We start from the raw sequence: 19,052 nt of genomic DNA, 5'->3' as shown, positions 1-19,052 counted from the left end.
AGAATAGAAGGTTTGGGAAGGGTTGGAAACTAGTGAATACACAGAGTGGAAAAGGAATGAATCTCCAACTTTCCTCTCTCACTGCAATGAGGGAGAAGGTGGTTCCCCCCCTCCCAATTCATCAAGTTTGAATGGAGTTCCATTCCCCTTCTCTCCCTCCGATGGCATCAATTGCTTTTTATGAGTGTTTGCAGAAGAAATGCCTCCCCTTCCATTCCCGCCCCATCAAGTTTGAATGGAGTTTCACTCCAACTAGTGGACACGTAGAGAGCAAAAGGGATGAATCTCCAACTTTCCTTTTTCACTGGAAGGAAACCGTCCATGTAAACTAGTGGACACAAAGAGAGCAAAAGCAAACTTGTTCCTCTGATTGGTTGGTAGCAAAGTGTCCTGTGCGCCCAAAGGTTCGGGATGAATGGGGTTTTGTGCCTGTTCTAAGAAAGGCCTGTGACTAAGTGGCTGTGACAGGAGGGGCTGTGATGGAACAGGTGGAACAGCTAGGGCCCTTTCAGGGAAGGAGAAAAGGCAGAGCTCAATAGTCAGAGGCGGAAGGCTGGAAATCAATCAGGCGCGGCCAACAGGAGGAGGTAAAAAGTCCCATTTCAAATTTCAGCATAGGTTTTTGTTGTCCAGGCCTGGCTCCAATGATCTTTTAATGAATATCCTCTTAGGATCATCTAGGGTCAAATGATTTTGACATTTCCAAGGGATGTGTAATGTGTAACACTGAAGGGGATGAAGGTACATTAAAAACATGAAAACTGGTAGTGATAAAAATTAAAGTTTTGTAAAACAAATGCTATGTAAAATATTCCAAGCTTTTCCCCATACAACACAATAACAGAATAACAGCTGGAAGAAGCTTTGGAGTCCAACCTAATCCTGCTCAAGCAGGAGACTCTATATCATTCTCGACAAATGGCTGTCTTGTCAAATCCTTTTTTTAAAAAAAAACCCTCATGTGAGGGAGCCCTCACACATTCAAACACTATGGGGTTTTGGGGTTTTTTGCAAGAATATACTTAGTCGGAATTCTTTCTTAAATCTCATTTACTATAGTTGCTGGGTCTCTAGGGTTAGAATGATGGTATCAATGCCCAAGGCCTCTGTCTTCTAAAGATGTGCGGACTTCCACACACATTGTTATTTCTCTCTATTGGTGCAATGAGAAACTATGGTTCCAACTTACCCAATGAGTAGTTCTTCAAGCCCTGCCTTAATGGCACAGTCAGTATAGGTGCCTTTTCCAATAGACTCTACTGAGGTCACGCGGTTCTTCAAGTCCACTCGCCCACTGGGCATCCGGGTAAGTTTCTTGATCAGTTCCACCTCATCACTATAATGTAAGGCACCTGCATTCCACACTAGATTTCGGTCACAGCGATAGTATCTGTAAAAAAAAAAAAGAGGAGGGGCTGAGTGCGAAGAACTCATCCCTTTTTTCCTAGACATGTTTTTTTTCTCAATGATAGTAAAGTATTATTAGTTTGAGAAAAATGAGAAAGTGGGAGATATCAGGACAGTAAATATGGATGAAGAATGAGGCAGAACCTCAGCAATGATGAGATATTCCCAAGGAACATGCATCCTATCTTCAGTACGAGGAATGACAAAAACAGATACCAGCCGATTTTATTTCTACTGCTGCAAGGCAAGCCACCCAACTATTTCATACATGATTCTGTCCATTACAGCTAAGCCCATACAGGAAGTATCTGCTGAGACTGGTCAATAGTAACTTCAGGACTACAGTACAAACTCCATCAAATGCTAGCAACATCTAATCATTGTGGCTATTGTCCTGTAGTGTCATTTAGATTGCTGTTTTGTGACCTCTGCTTCCTGAGAGGGAAAAATAAGACTTTGTTTGACTTCTGTAGTCTTAGTTTTTGCAGCAGAGAATCAGACTGATGGTAGTAGAGTGATTCATTTGCTTGATCCTATTCACACCAGTAGAAATGATAATTAATCTTCTTCATCTGAAAATGGTCGCCTAACATGTTTCGTCTCTTCTCGTCAAAGCTTTAGCCATCAGAGAAGCAGACAGGTATCTGATGAGTATCTATAACCATCTTTGCTTCTGGTTGCTCCATATAGATGTTCCCCAGAATTGGTCTACCTCTTTTAGTTGTTTATCTCTCTTCTTTCTTTCCCTGACACTCAAAAAGTAAACATGAAAACACAGGAGCAATGTTTTTTAGACACACTGCCTTTATTCAGCCCATCAAAATTGTCCCTAAATTTGTGGAAGATTCAAATGCAGTTTGGAAGGAGACTACTTCTCATGATGCAGTAAAATATAACTATAACTGTAATTTTTTTTGTCGAGTCATCCTGATATATCCAAATACAGTACAGTATTGGAGGAGCATATAACTTCCTTTTTGTCTCTCAGCCCCACCAGGGACCATATTCCAAGACAGATAAGCTTTTTATAGCTAACAACTATAATCTATAAGTGTAACATATTTTTGCTAATAATAATGAAAAGGGAGACTAGTATAGATATATTTCAAGCTTATTTGCTCTTGTCAGCCTAGCATATCCTTAATGAGATTTGAACCTGCAGCCTCTGCTTTGTAACGCAGTGGCCTTAGCCTCTAGACTACAGGCTCTCCTTCTTATCAGCTTGTACCAGGGAAGGATTATGGTATATGTACAAAAAGGAAGCTATATGCTCCTCCCATATTTGAGCATACCAGGGTGACTTGACAAAAAAAAATACATATAACCCTTCTGTGATACAAGCTGATAAGGAGGAAAGCCTGTAGTCTAGAGGCTAAGGCCATTGCCTTATAAGGCAGAGGTTGTAGGTTCAAATCCCAGTAATGGTATGGCTGGCTGATGAGAGCAAATAAGCTTAAAATGCATCTATAGTAGTCTCAATTCCTTTTCATTATCAGTAAAAATGTTACATGCACCCTCACACTTATTATTATCATCATCATCATCATCTGGGGTTTTTTTGCATGGGCCACCCAGATAGTGAAAAAAAAAAGGTAATAAGCTACTTAGGGTTGTGGGGTCAGGATCTGGCCAAATCCAAAACAGAGTTCTGTTTTCAAATATACCTATATACAAAATTGGATTTTCTACCACAGCTGCCTTTTAAAAATTATTTCTATTGCTGTTTCCTGACTTTAAAATTCAGCTCCCTTGAACATTTTTGAGCACAACTACCAATTCAGAAAAGGAACTACATCAGTAAAAAGATTGGCCCAGGAATATTTGAAAAAAACCCCATGTTTCCATGTTTTTATGAATCTGTGGAAACAGCAAATTGTAAAATAAATGTAAACTAATGACTAGGGAACGTTTTGAAGAAACATTTTCAGAAGGAACACCATCACCATTATTTGTTAATTAGAGCGTAAAAATGAATACAAAAGTACTGCTTATTCCAATTATTAGGAAAATGTCAGATCCTTTTACAATTATCCAAAAATATTAACATCCACCCAGAAGCTTCTCTGTAGTTCTGTGCAGGCTTCAGTAGTCTGACTGCCCAGACTTTGTAGACCCATTTTGATTGTCAAGATGGCCTCTCTAGAAATCATTATTTCTTCTTCTGCACATGCTTATGCATGTTGGAGGCATGAGATGAAAGGTGAGAGAGAAAGGGCAGGATGGCCAAGAGAAAGAGGTTTCCAAATCAGTATAATAATGATTTTTTACAATAACTTTCACATTCAAGAAACTTGAGTATGTAAAGTACCTGTCATTTAATTTATCAATGAATTGATTAGTGAATGCTTTGATCTTGTCAACGTTGGCTCTGCCAAAAGGTTTTACCCTTAAGGAAACACTCTCAGAGGTATCCAGGACAAAAAACAAATCCACTGGGCAATCTGTTAAAATTCAGAAATGGGCAATTTAGAAATAAAAGGTTAACATGTTTACATTAAAAAATTCATCAGAAAGTTTTCAATGCATCAGGTTATATGGAAGGAAGCTGTAGTCACAGAACACTGCAGATTTATTCAAAACTAAGACCTCCTTTGTTCCCTATGGCTTACTCACCAATGCAACCTCAGTAACAAATTATATAGGCTTGTTTTTGCTCTGAGGTCACTTGGTGGCCTAGACAAACCAGGGTCTCTTAGACTCATTCTATTTTTAGAAAACTAGTAAGAAAATAATCACATAATTTATTAATAAATTTGCAAGAGAATGCATAGAGATATGTAGACAATATATACAAGGAGCTTTGGAAACACAGGGAACGAAAAGAAAAGCCATTTGAAGGAATTTATATAATTTACTTCCAGCATCAAACATAATTGACAGGTCCACTAGAATTATGGGGATGTCAATATGTCAATATGGGTAGATAACCCTCTCAGTGTGGCAAAATCCTAGGCATTTAAGATTATATTTGCATACATAAATGGCCTATTACAATCTGATCCCAAAATTTACAACCTTCAAAATCAGCAGGTAAAAATCATATATTCCAGTTGTATACTGGAAAAATTGATTTCTGAAATGAAAATTTGCAGTAGTTACTCAAATAAGTTACACACTGACTGTACTTTTAAAATGCACTTTTAAAAAAACACATTTACAGGAAAACATTCTTCTTAATTGTTTTTTCATTACTCCCTTGACTTTATATTTGGGACATTATAATTTCCAACAAGAATGGAAATATTTTCTTTCCTTCCTTTTTTTTGCTTTACTATCCATAATTCAAAACCGATCATTTTGCTGCCCTGTTTTTCAAGGCACTTTCAAAGAGATATTTTCTTGTTCTATAAAATAACACTCTTTATTTTGCTTGCCAGTTCTGCCTATTTCTTCAAAGTATCATTAAAATTACCTGACCTGGTAGTTCAGTTGATCACTGAAATAAAAATCTTGCAAGGCACACATATTGCACATATTTTGGAATGCCTACCAAACGCATATTCTTTACTTGTAGCTCGCATTTATTGTGAAAAATGGGACACAGAAAGTTCTCTCCCTCTCTCCAAAAACTGCACCATGGATATTCTTTACTTAAATTGGTGGAATGCATATTGCTACCCTGCACCTAAATTTCTCTTTGTCAAATCCATATATAAGCAAAAGTTTAAACAAAATATCACGATCAAAAATCTGTACTGAAAGAGTAGGGCAAAGGTGGAGTTGGATTACGATTAACAGCTTCATCCTTTCAGTCCATTACAGCAGGAGAAACCAGAAACATGGAAACATATTCTTACCTTGGAAAGCTATTACTCTGTTGGATATTTCTGATCCCTGAGCGAGAACCCTCTTTATTAAAAAACAGTCCTGAAATAGGAAAATAAGAAAGACGCAGGCTAACTTCATCTTGCACGGAGCGGAGTTAACATTCGGTGAGATCTGAAAATGCAAAAGAAGCGCAACGAGGGAAAGTTCAAACCCAGTTTCTTTTAGTTGCTAATTTTTGTGAAGTTTCTATTCCTTCCCTGAGTTTCGAAAAGTGTAGGAAGGAAAGGAAAGAGGCGACGGCGGGAGCGGCCGGGGACGTCGAAGCAGCCAGAGCAATCCTTTCAGAGGGGAGGGAACAGGCGGCCTCTGCTGCAGTTGAACTCTCAGCTCCAGCTGGTGAGTCATGAAACACCCCAGACTCCTTGGAGATGGCTCCTTTTAATGCAGTTGTTCTTGTACCTTCCTCAAGTAGAAAGGCATGTTTCTATATGCTCTGATTTTGCAATGAAGAATCCCTCATAAATGGCAAAATGATTTCTTATCTGCCTTTCTGTATTAGCAGGGAGACATAAGACTTGGTGCCCACACTTTCATTTAGGCTTTTAGATTACAACTCACTCTAGGAATGTGAACTCTGTATTGGTGTGTTTTTCAACATGCAGGATGTAATGGAAAGGTAATGTATCAAAAAAAAGTGGGAAGATGAATAACTCAAACAATTGCAAACTTGTAGAATAACAAACTATTAAATTTGAATAGTGGCTATTCAGGAACAAACATAGTTCTCCCTTCATTTGCAGAGTAGCTGTACAACATTTTGTAATGACTTTAAGACTAGTATTTGATAGATGTTTACTGATTTCATATGCTGGGCTTCCATAGTTTATTACATAAGCCAAGGTGGCTGAATTCAGTACAGGTGCCTTCTGCTGTACAAATCCCAGCGACCGATTAGGTCCCACAGAGTGGGCCTTCTCCGGGTCCCGACAACTAAACAATGTCGTTTGGCGGGCCCCAGGGGAAGAGCCTTCTCTGTGGCAGCCCCGACTCTCTGGAACCAGCTCCCCCCAGAGATTAGAACTGCCCCTACCCTCCTTGCCTTTCGCAAACTCCTTAAAACCCACCTTTGTCGTCAGGCATGGGGGAACTGAGATATCTCCCCCGGGCCTATATAATTTATGTATGGTATGTTTGTAGGTATGTCTGTTTAAAAATGGTTTTTTTTAACTATTTTAAATTTTAAATTGTAAATTATTAGATTTGTCAGGAACTGTTTTTATTGTATTGTGAGCCGCCCCGAGTCTACGGAGAGGGGCGGCATACAAATTTAATTAATAAATAAATAAATATTAAGAGAGCATCAAGATTTAATAAACTACAGTGGCTGGATTCTGATGGCATGTTATGCAAAATGAAAGTGATCATTCTGTAGTTTCATTTTGTACATGAATTTACTCTTGCTTGTTTTAAAGAGCAACAGTAAATTAGTAACAAAGTAAGATACAGATTTCTCTGCAACATATTCTGACAATGGGGACTTGTTTTCCATAATTATGGAAGAACTACAGAACAGGAATAAAGTCAGATCAGAAAACTTTTGTTTCAGCATTCAGACATAGTTTTATTTTGATTTTCTTGTAGTTGATGAGTGATACAAACTCTTGAATTTCTTTGCATCAGAATCAAATGGCAATAGAGTGCAGAGACTGAAAGATGAATACATTATCTATGTCTTTAAAAATTCCACCTGCATTTAAATGTTCATGGTTCTCCTAACCTAGCTATTAATTCTTTGGTCACAGTTGTATGCCTAAGTGAGCACTGACTGGGGAATTCTGGTACTTACCGGTAAGTCCATACATCTTAAAATTGCTGAGGTGGAGAAACGTGTCTTATAACAGGAGTGTCAAATTTTGCAGCCTGGGCTGGCCACCTGCACCCCCATTTTAGTGAAGGAAAAAAAAGTCATAATATGTCACAACAACATGACGATGCGAATCTGACACCCTGTCTTAGAACAATAGACTTCAAACTTTGGATACCCAAGGAATTCTTCTCAATGTGAAAAATAAAGGCGGAATTTATTAATATGTTTCACATAATATATTTTATTAGAACAAAATATTACAATCAATATTGCAGTAATACAATATAAACAGAATCTGTCACTGGAATCTTGAATGTTGCTTGTTGAATCCAAGATTTCCAGGAAACAAAGTTTAATACTGTGTTACAGACAATTTTAGATAGTGTTATTTTCTCACTTTACAGGCTTACTTTCCCTTCTGCCCATGAAAAGAAGTTTTGTTCTCATCATTTTAATGAAGGTAATATTAATTAGGTGCTAATTAGGTGTTTAGGGAAGAACAAATTACTGTACTTTCCTTTGCAAATGGTCCCCAATAATTTAGTATGTTGTACACGTTTACTTTCAAGGCAAATCTATTAATTTTTAATCCTGCTTACTTTAAGTAAACGTTCACAGAATTGTAGTCTCAGGTTCTGTATCTTTCATGATCCAATACTTTCTCCTATTATTGCAAGAATAATTTTCAAGCTTTCTTATGTATTAAATTAAGAGAACTTAAATTAAGATACAGGTAGTTCTTGATTTACACCAGTTCATTTAGTGACCACAATATACTGGAAAAAGTAACTTATGACCATTTTTCACACTTATGAGCATTGCAGCATCCTCATGATCAAAATTCGGATACTTGGCAATTGACTCATATTTATGGCAGTTACAATGTCCTGGGGTCATGTGATCATCTTTTGTGACCTTCTGACAAACAAAATCAATGGGGAGGCCAGATTCACTTAACAACTGTGCTACCAACAATTGCAGTGATTTACTTAAAGAATGTGGCAAGAAAGGTGGTAAAATAGGACAAAACTCACTTAACAAAAGTCTCGCTTATCAACAGAAATGTTGGGCTCAATTTACAGAATAACAGAGTTGGAAGGAACTTTGGAGGTCTTCTAGTCCAGTGTTTCCCAACCTTGCCAAGGTTGGGAAACACTGTTCTAGTCCAACCCTTCGCTCAAACAGGAGACCCTACACAATTTCAGACAAATAGCTGCCCAGTCTCTTTTTAAAAGCCTCCATTGATGGAGCACTCAAAACTTTTAAAAGCCAGCTGTTCCACTGGTTTATTGTTCTGTCAGGAAATTACTCCTTAATTCGAGGTTGCTTTTCTCTTTGGTTAGTTTTCAGTCATTGTCTCTTGTCTTGCCTTCAGGTGCTTTGGAAATAGGTTTATCCCCACTTCTTTTTGGCAGTCCCTCAAACATTGGAATACTGCTATCATGTTGCTTGTAATCTTTCTTTTTACTAGACTAGACATACCCAATTCCTACAACTGTTCTTAACATATTTTAGCCTCCAACCTCCTTATCATCTTTGCAGTTTTCACTTTTCAAGTCTTTGAGGTATAGTTATATTGTACTTCTGTATTGCTTCAAACTATCTGAAATTATCATAGAACCATAGAATGTAAGAACTGGAAAAAGCCATGTGGAAATTATTTCTTTATTTGAATTAATTCTAAGGCACTCATGAAGGAACCTGTTAGGAACCCTAACAAATGTCTATCTAGTTTGTGCTGAAATAGAAGGATAGTTCACCTCACTCCCCACCTCACCCCAATCTGTTTGTTGAGCATATTATACTAGTAGGACATTGTTTTAGATATCAAAATCTGCTTCCCTATGCTTGAAAGAACAAGCTATGATGTTTCTCTGCAATATGCTCTTCTCCAGGTTAAACATAGCCAAAGCTTCCAGCTGCACCTCTCACTAACCTTCCAGATTCCTTAGCATCATGCATGCTCTCTCCTAGATACATTCCAATCTGATAGCGTTCTGGGTTGCTACTGCTCTGGTCTGGTCCTTTGAACTGGTCACAGCAGCTGCGAGAGGCTGCACCCAACTACCCTGGATGCTTTTGCTCATATGGAGAAGTGTCACACACACAAATGAGTGTGCGTGTGAACCAGTAGCAATGGGATTTAGAACCCATCACTGGTTCTTTCCAAAATAAATAGAACACAATATTCTAAGTGTGATTAACTATGCAGAATAGAAAAGGGCTGTGACTTGATTTAGCATTATAATTTTATTGATGTAATCCAGGATTGTGTAGGTAGTCCTCGACTTACAACCATAACTGAACACATAATTTCTGCTGCTAAACAAGATAGTTGTTAAATGACTTCTGCTACATTTTATTACCTTTCTTACCATAATTAAGTGAATCACTGCAGTTGTTAAATACAGTTGTTAAGTGAATATGGCTTTCCCATTGATTTTGCTGGTTGGAAGGTCACAAAAGGTAATCAGATTACTCTGGGACACTGCAACCATCATAAATACATGCCAGTTGTCAAGCATCCTAATTTGATCGTGTGACTATGAGGATGCTGCAATGGTGGGAAGGATGAAAAATGGTAATGATCATTTTTTTCAGTGTCACTGTAACTTCAAATGGTCACTAAATGAATGGTTATAAGTCAAGGGCTACCCATTTTGGGTTTTTTTGTAGCTGAATATACTGTCAGTTCATGTCCAGCCTTTAAGTCTCTCACACTCTTCTCACTTGTATTATGTGCTTATGCCTTTAATTTATCCTATTCAAATTAAGGCCTTGAAGTTGTTGAAATTCATCTTGCTGATTTCTGCCTATTATGGTTTATTAAGATCTTGCTGAATCTTAATACAATTCCTGCCCTATTTAATATCCTCCTTTTCTTTGTTTTTTAAGGCTTTATTTAAACAGTTTAAACACATAGAGTCCATAAATGTATTTACAATCATACATAGGTATAGATTAAATAATAAAGAAATAGAAGTAGCAAGAAAGAAAAGGAGAAAAGGGAAAGGTAAGGGGGAGGAACAAGGATAGCCAACTGTTATTGTTATTTGTGAGTGTATTGTGGAGTTAATATAGTTATGAATTAAGTAGGAAGTTTGTTCGAAATAGTATATGCATATGAGATCTGCAAAGGTGAAGTGTGTTAGTATGTAATCTGCTGGTTAGATACCCTTTAGAGTTTATGTAAAATGTTTTAGAGAAAGTTTTGGATCCATCGGTTGGTGGCACATTCTGGCTGTTTTATGTACTGAAGTGTTGTTTGTTTGCGCCATTTAGGTTTCGCAGGTATTTTTTCTCTTCCAGCCATTTATACCAATTTCCACAGACAATATAAAAGTCAGAGTCATCTTTTTCTTGAAGTTCAAGAGTCAGTCTTGTCCTCTCTGCACATTGCATGGTTTTAATTATTAGGAATAATGTTGACGGCGCAGTTTGTTTTTTCCATGTTTGTGCATATATCAACCTAGCAGATGTTATAATGTTCTCCTTTTCTTTGGTTAATGGTGAACACAATGGGTGTAAGCAGTTAATAAAATAATATATAAATATTTAAAAAACCATGAAAAGCTTATTATTCTTATTTTCAATGCATATTCTTATCAAGATGACATTTGCCTTCACAAAACATTTGATTACATTTTTAAATATGCTGTACAAACAATTAAGATCTGTGTCTTTTTGATGTGTTTTCATTGAATTAGTTCTTGTTAATAAGTACACTACATCCTTTTAATGTTTATGCCAAACATAAATTAAAACAGATTTTTTTGACTGAATAAATAAGCTCCTTGCTTCAGCCTTTCTCTCCAGTTGTGAAGTAGATCAAGCAAGAGCAAGATCTGCTCCTCAGGCAAAAGATATTGCAGAAGGAGCCTTAATACTTTGGTGGTTTGCAGCAAATCAAAGATGATTGCTTATCCATGACAACTCTGTTTTAATTCAAAAGAATTGAATTTAGACATGAGGACTCTTGTTAGCTACTGTATGTGTTGATAAACTGAGATAGGGCAGTAGGGAATGGCCAATAGAGGAATGGCCAATGCACGTATGTTAAGCCAGTGTTTCCCAACCTTGGCAACTTGAAGATATTTGGACTTCAACTCCCAGAATTCCCCAGCCAGCAAATGCTGGCTGGGGAATTCTGGGAGTTGAAGTCCAAATATCTTCAAGTTGCCAAGGTTGGGAAACACTGTGTAAAGCCATTCTTACTTTTAACTGTGACTGACTACATATGGTATTGCATCCTGGTATATACAGTGCTTTCAGAAAGTATTCAGACCTCCTTCATTTTTGTCAATTTTGTTATGCTGCTGCCTGATTCTATAGTTTTTGAAATGCTCCCCCCCTCATAAATTTACATTAAGTACTCCATAATGACAAAGTTCCAGAAGGACAACCATCACTGCAGCTCAGGGATGGGTTCCTTTTATCTTTTACCTTTCCTACCCATGCGTATCTGAGTACATATATAATAAATTAATAGATAGAGAAAGAAGATTCCTAAAAATTAATGCATTTAACAGAGAGATATGGTGCTCTCAAAATCTCCTTGGCAACAAAGCTAGGTTTTTGGAAGTTTGAATAAACTTTTTTCCCTAGAAAACTTGCAGAATGAAATAACTTCAGCATAATCAGGATTGATTTGTCAATACTTTGCAAGGATATAAAGATATAGAAACAATAGAAAATGAAGCAGGAGTTTTAACTATGACAAATTCAACATTAAAATCTAATTCATACTGATTAAGGGAATCCATTTCCCATGTTAGATAGGTACCTTTTGGTTTCATACTTTATAGTAGATCAGAAGTCTTCAAACTTGGCAACTTTAAGACTTGTGGACTGGAGTTGAAGTCCACAAGTCTTAAAGTTGTCAAGTTTGGAGACCCCTGTAGTAGATTCTATATTTAATTAAACAAATAGATATTAAAATGAAATTTGAGAAAATTTCTGGAATAGAATTTGAATAATTAAAATTCTATATTAAATAATACTTATGCACCGCAGTAATTTAAAGTCTTTAACTGATATATCGTAAAGACATTAGGAAAATTAAATAGTTAAACTCAAGACAGAAATATTGTCATTTGCTTCATTTGCCTCTTTTTAAGTGTCCTACAAAAGTTTTAAAAAACAACACCCAGGATTTAACTTAACTTCAGTAGGAAGCTAGATCCAGACTTGGCCCCTCTCAAAAAATAAACATGAAAACTCAGGGATGTATATTAGCTATCACTAGAGCATAGAACATAGAATTTACCAGCACATATTCAAGGCCAATGTATTTTCTTTCTTTATATCCATTATTACTGCTTCAATTAGTTTCCATATGCTTTTCCTGAGGGTATTCGGCCAAGTTTTCCAGCATCCAGATAAGCATTCATCTTCCATTAGGGGGAGCACTGGATCCAAGAAATACAACTTTTTTCTTATATTGTGCAAAGACCTTTGGAAAAGTAAGTATACTATGTATAGCACTGGATCAAGTGGCAAGAAACCTTGTTGAATTCGAGTTTTATCACTCTGATTCTCTCCTGCTTTCAACCCTTATTCTCATAGTTATCTAGATAATTACAGCAGAAAAAGAAAATATCCTCCTAAGCTATAATTCTGTTACTCAAACTCTGGATGAAGCCGACTTACATTTATTATTTTACAACAGCTCCTTAGGTTCATTGGAGCATGAACTTTTAAGCATGAAAAATAACATTTAAACAGCAGTAAGATGAATAATATTTTAAGTTTGTTTTAAGCAGTATGTCCTAGTGATAATGGCATGATTTTTGCTGGGGTTTTTCTTTTACCATATTTGGGAGGTTTGGGGGTTTTTTTTTACATCTGGTAGACATCAAGGTTTTTTCCCCTGAAGGAATCACAGCTGGGCTTGATCCCAGCTTCCTTCAGATTTTTTTCTCAGAAAGAGCCACAGCCCCACTCTTGGCTACAGATGTTGGTTCTGCAGCCGGTTGCTTAAGCACACTCAGCTGCTTCAGGACAATGTTCCCCACAAATTTAACAACATTTGAAAAATGAGTCACTTCAAATACCATTTAGCTACAGAGCTCTGTATATTTTCCACAGAATATATGATTCTTTTAGAACACAAATCCTCTCTTTAGAACTTTGATCCAAACTCTTTATGCTCAAAAGTTATCTGATAAGCCAGCCTAGTCATCCCCCCTTTTTGAAGAAGAGGCTTGATTTGTATTCTGCAATGGCAATAATTAAAGTATTTTCATATTACAAAATATCTTAGAAAATATAGTGAATCTCAGCAAAATGAGTGATATCTGTAGAAAGAAAAAGTAAATCAGGAAAGAAAATTTATCTGAACAATACTTTTCTTAATTATCCTTAAGATACAGTGATCCCCCGATTATCGCGAGGGTTCCGTTCCAAGACCCCTCGCGATAATCGATTTTTCGGGATGTAGTGGTGCGGAAGTAAAAACACCATCTGCGCATGCGCGCCCCTTTTTCCATGGCCGTGCATGCGCAGATGGTGTTTTTACTTCCGCACCTGGGAAGACCCAGCAGCTGAGGAGCCGCCTGCCTGCCCGCTTGTCCGCCGCTTTTCAGCTTGTCCGCCGCTTGTCCGCTTTTCCGCCCGCCGCTTTTCCGCCGCTTTTCCGCTTTTCCGCCGCTTTTCCGCTTGTCTGGCCGCCGCTTTTCCGCCCGCCGCTTGTCCGCCGTTTTGCTGCTTGTCCGCTTGTCTGGCCGCCGCTTGTCCGCCGCTTGTCCGCTTGTCCGGCCGCCGCTTTTCTTGTCCGGCCGCCGCTTGTCCGCCGCTTGTCCGGCCGCCGCTTGTCCGCCGCTCTGGGAGTTGAAGACCCAGGGAAGGTTCCTTCGGCCGCCCAGCAGCTGATCTGCTCGGCAGTGCAGTAGCAGCGAGGAGCCGAAGATGGGGTTTCCCCGTTGCCCACGCAAAGGGGAAACCCCATCTTCGGCTCCTCGCTGCTACTGCGCTGCCGAGCAGATCAGCTGCTGGGCGGCCGAAGGAACCTTCCCTGGGTGCCGCCCGCCGCTCGAGAGCAAGAGGGGGAGAGATAGAGAAAGAGAGAGAAGGAAAGAAAGAGATGAGAGAGGAAGAAGCAAGATAGAGAAAGAGAGAGAGAAAGAAAGATGAGAAAGGAAGGGAGTGACGTCATCGGGTGGAAAAATCGCGATATAGCGTTTCGCAAAGATTGAGATCGCGAAACTCGGGGGATCACTGTAATTGTATCCTCAGAATACAACCAAACCTACGTATAAACACCTAATTTTATTTTTAGTTTGGAGAAAAAGGCATGGCTGCTATAGTTAAAATAGGGTGACAGAAAACAGGCAAGACAGAGAATGGAGGTTTTCATCATTAACACTTTAGGATGCCTCTGTAGTTGGTGTGTAAATTACCTCTAGCACATAGATATCAGTAGCATAATCAATTCTAAGAACATTTTTTTAAAATAAGACCTTGCTTGATAAAACAAGAAGACCCATCTAGTCCAACACCTGGAGCCCATATTGGCTGTTCAGTTGCCAAATGAAGGACCAGAAGCAGAAACTGAATACAATGGTTCTTGCTCATTTGTGTTTTTTTCAGCTACGGCTACATAGAGTCATACACTTCCTAATATATAGCTATCCCAATTACCATATTTTTCAGAGTATTTAGACACACCTTAGGTTTTGGGGAGGAAAATAGTGAAAAGAATCTGCTTACCAGGTAATCATCTAGTTAGGGTCCTTAGTGAGGTCAGCCTCAGCACATTATTTTATCCCCTGGTTAAGGGCTTAAAAAATTTATTCTGAGAGAGTAACAATGAAAGATCTTGCAAGCCAGTAAGAGCTGGGGATGTCATTAGCACCTGGAAAGAAAAATTCTGAGCAAGTAGAGCAATGGAAAAAACCCTGCAAAGACTTAGGGCTTGGAAAAACATTCTTCTTTGCAGAGAGTAACAATCAGGGGAGGGCCCCAGCCTAAACGATGGGGAACGCCGTTCCGATGGTGGCAAGGTAGTGCGTATGCTATGACCGCTGGTGCCGCTGGGCATGCACAGGTGCGCATGTGCAACCGGCGCTTTCCCGGACCTTTGCCTGCTCTGCCCCACAGCGAGCACTGCCTTCCCCCGCCACAAGCCCTTTTCCCACCGCAAGCCCCTCGCTCGCCTCTCGTGCTGGCTCCCACCCACCGCCCACGCTCATGCTGGCTCACCATCACCACCCGCGCTCACGCAGATTCCCCCACATCGCCTGCACTCATGCCGGCTCTCCTTCACTGCCTGTGCCCGCACTGCCGCTGTTCACCCCAAGAACAAGAGGCTCGACGGCATGAGTGCGGGCGGTGGAGGGGAGCTGGTGTGAGCACAGGCAGTGGTGGGGAGCCGGTTGGTGGTGGGGAACCAGCATGAGCATGGGCTTTGGGGGGGAGCCAGCGCGAGAGGCGAGGGAGGGGCTCGCCTCTTGCACTGGCTCTCCATCACCACAAGCGCTGCTGCCATTTGCCTCGAGAGCGAAAGGTGAGCGGGGCAAACAGAGGCGAACAGCGGTAAGTGAGCGGTGGGGGGGCAAACAGCAGCGGGCAGTGGTGAGCAGGCACTTACCTCTTTGCCCATTTCCGGGTTCTTTGCCCATTTCCGTTTGCATTTGTGCATGCTCATGCATGCGTGCATGCGCTCCTGTGGGCGGGGAGTTGGGATGCGCTCCCAGCCCATTCCAGTAGGACCAGGAATGATAGCCCGCTGCTGGTAACAATGAAAGAGCTTTTAAGCAGGTAAGAACTGGGAACATTGTTAGCACATGGTTAGGGCTGAAAATAAATATTTGGAGCAAGTTAGACTAATGGGGGAAAAAACCTGCAAAGACTTAGGGCTTGGTAAACATTCTTCGCAGAGAGTAATAATGAAAGAGCTTGGGTACATTAAAAACATCATCAAAAAAGCACAACAAAGAATGTTTTTTCTACGCCAACTCAGGAAGCTCAAACTGCCCAATGAGCTGCTGATACAGTTCTACAGAGGAATCATTGAGTCTGTCATCTGCCTCTCTATAACTGTCTGGTTGGTTCTGCAACCCAACAGGACCGCACAGACTTCAGAGGATAATCAGAACTGCAGAAAAAACAATTGCTGCCAACCTGCCTTTTATTGAGGACCTGTATACTGCATGAGTCAAAAAGTGGGCGGTGAAAATATTTACTGACCTCTCACATCCTGGACACAAGTTGTTTCAATTCCTACCCTCAAAATGTCGCTAGAGAGCACTGCTCTTAGACACAATAACAGTTTTTTCCCAAATGCCATCACTCTACTAAACAAATAATTCCCTCAACACTGTCAAACGTTTTACTAAGTCTGCACTTCTAGTATGACTGTAACTTGTTGCTTATATGCTAAGATTTTTATTAATATTGATTGTTTCTTCATTGCTTATTTGATCCCTATGACAATCATTAAGTGTTGTATCTCATGATTCTTGACAAATCTATGTTTTCTTTTATGTACACTGTGAGCATATGCACCAAAGACAAATTCCTTGTGTGTCCAATCACACTTGGCCAAGAAAGAATTCTATTCTATTCTATTCTATTCTATTCTATTCCATTCCATTCCATTCCATTCCATTCATGTTTGGTTAGGGCTGGAAAGAAATATCTGGAGCAAGTAAAGCAATGAACTCCCCCCCCCCCCTACAAAGACAGAGTTTGGAATACATTCTTGGTAGAAAGTAACAATGAAAGAGCCTGTAAGGTAAGGTCTGGGAAGATCGTTAGCAGCTAATTAGGGCTGGAGAGAAAAAAAAGCTATATTCTGTATAAGACACACCCTAATTATCAGCCTCTTTTAGAGAGGAAAAGGGTGCATCTTATACCCTGAAAAATATGGTAGGTAATATATAGCTATCCCAATTAGGAGCCATTAATAGTCCTGACTCCAGGATAGAATTAAGTGTACTTAAGATAAATGTAAAATATGTCACTTAAAAGAAAACAATAGATGTACAAGTATACTGTACAACTTCGAAGAAATGCATATGCAAAGTATGGTGGAGTTGAGCAGGAGCTAAACATGATTTAGGAGCATAGTTCCCTCTAAGCTGAGCAGTGAGCAATCGCTCACTTAAAAATCATCATCAACTCAGAGTTTTCCAAACCTGCCCAGAAGCCGAGAGGGAAATTTTATTATTATTTCTGTGCCGCCCAGTCCCGAAGGGACTGCCGCTCAGACACTATACTTTTCCGCCCCCCCCCCAAAAAAAAATTAGAGACAACACTGTTTAGGAGTAGAAAATGAAGCTGCATTTAAGAATACAGTTGCTAAGTCAAGTAGTGGATTTTTATTCTGCATGGCTGAACTTCCATTCTGTCCCCGTTAAGGTGATTTCTTCATATATGGTGCTGAACAAGGAGTGGTTGAAGTCCATATTTTCTCAGGGTTGTATTCATGGGCTAAACAAAATCCTCACAAAGGTTTCTGTCCCATTTCAATATTTCAGCTCAGGTGAGGCCTTGGTGACTAAATGAAGGCTCCTCTTCCTCCTCCATGTAGCAACCCAGCTAAACATACAATATGGCTTTGAACATAGAATATGGAGTAATTGCTTGCTTGAATGCATATAATGGGGCTGTCTATACCAGGCTGTTCATTAAGAACAAGTATAAATAAGGACAGCAAGAATGAGCAAAGGAGAGAGTGAGTAGACTGGATTTGTTTAGTCTTCAGAAAAGATGACTGAGGGGACTTCAAGTATCTGACTAAAGGTCACATCTTGTTCTCTGTTAAGCTGTGGTACAGTGTTAATATAAAAAGGCATTTTTTGTTTAGTGCTAGGAAAAATGTCCTAATGTAAGAGAGGTTTGACCATGGAACCAATTATCTAGTGAGGTGGGGCTCTCCCTGGCTGAATGTGTTTAACAGCAACTGAACAGACATTTGTTGGGACTGATATATTTTGGATTCCTGAAATGAGCAAGTTGTTGGCATTGAGGGCATAACTAGGTCCTTTCAATTCTAGAATTCTATAAAGAGAAAATCCTGGCTATGTGTGCTCTTTTATGGTAATTAGATAAAGTGCAAAAACCAATTCCCCAACATTTGAACCTGATTCTATCCCAAGAGGGTTTTTCCCCTCTGTAACTGTAAGAAAAAGGCTGAACATGTAAAGCATTGAATGAAATATTTTTCTTGAAAATTCGAGCTTCCCATTAATAAATTACTATTCATCAAAAAGAAATCTGCTTCACATGACACACTAAACCACATTATGATTTGTTTAAGCTTGTTGCCCAAAGCCAAACTAATTCTACAAGATTTCCTAATGTGAGAATGCCTGTGATGAGGACTAACCTAGATATTTTCAATATGAATTTAGCCCACAATCCATAAACATTTTTTTTTCCTAACAGGAGACCCAAGAAGTGCAAAGCTGCTGTGAATACTACTTCAAAAAGCAAAATGTGACTTGCTGTATTTGGAGTTAATATGAAGGGGTCATTGATCTTTCTGCATTCTGCAAGAATTCCTAAGAATCCTAATTTCAGGCTAGAAGGCACCATTCAATCATGCGTATTTATTACATACCAGCTGTACCCGGCAACCCGTTGCTGTGGCTCAATCTAGTTTGTCTGGTTTGCCAACTCTAGAACATGCAACATGTGAGAAGCAACCCATGTATAGATCTAAACTGCACAATTCTAAAGATTGGCTTTGAGCTTTGTTGATGGTGATTGCAAACACCAATTGATATGGGAATTGTAATCTCTGAAATTAAAATGGCGTATCAGTTGGAATCATAGGAATGCAAGGAATGAAGACATGTTAGCCTTTGAAAGGTCCTGTCAAGAGCTTTATTTATTTATATATTTATTAGATTTCTATGCAGCCCTATTCCTCAGACATTGCATGTTCCATGTTGAATGGCAATTTAAAAGCGTAATTAGCAGTTCTTCTACCTGGTAGCAATATTGAAGCTAGTCCGGCCGACGCAAAAACCAAGGGTATGTCAATTTGGGCACTGGATTGCTGCCA

At 39.3% G+C, this 19,052-nt stretch overlaps 1 protein-coding gene and 1 long non-coding RNA gene across 2 annotated transcripts in view; one reads left to right on the top strand and one right to left on the bottom strand.

Annotated features, from left to right (window-relative positions):
• COL6A1 (collagen type VI alpha 1 chain) overlaps nt 1-5,566 on the bottom strand; it is a 48,819-nt gene extending 43,253 nt beyond the window's left edge. The window contains exons 1-3 of the mRNA XM_070732301.1: nt 5,205-5,566; nt 3,716-3,848; nt 1,190-1,390 (exon numbers count right to left, since the gene is read on the bottom strand). Coding sequence (XP_070588402.1) covers nt 1,190-1,390; nt 3,716-3,848; nt 5,205-5,313 — 443 coding nt within the window. The 5' untranslated portion in view covers nt 5,314-5,566. The remainder of the gene's footprint in view (nt 1-1,189; nt 1,391-3,715; nt 3,849-5,204) is intronic.
• LOC139156535 (uncharacterized) lies at nt 5,462-18,731 on the top strand. The gene is made up of 3 exons (XR_011557329.1): nt 5,462-5,571; nt 7,447-7,502; nt 18,431-18,731. It is a non-coding gene; the product is annotated as an uncharacterized lncRNA (long non-coding RNA).
• The last annotated feature ends 321 nt before the right edge of the window (nt 18,732-19,052 follow it).

Source organism: Erythrolamprus reginae, chromosome 1 (assembly GCF_031021105.1).
Source record: "Erythrolamprus reginae isolate rEryReg1 chromosome 1, rEryReg1.hap1, whole genome shotgun sequence".
In the NCBI taxonomy this organism is placed as follows: Eukaryota; Metazoa; Chordata; class Lepidosauria; order Squamata; family Dipsadidae; genus Erythrolamprus; species Erythrolamprus reginae.
This window is presented reverse-complemented; position numbering and strand designations above follow the sequence as displayed.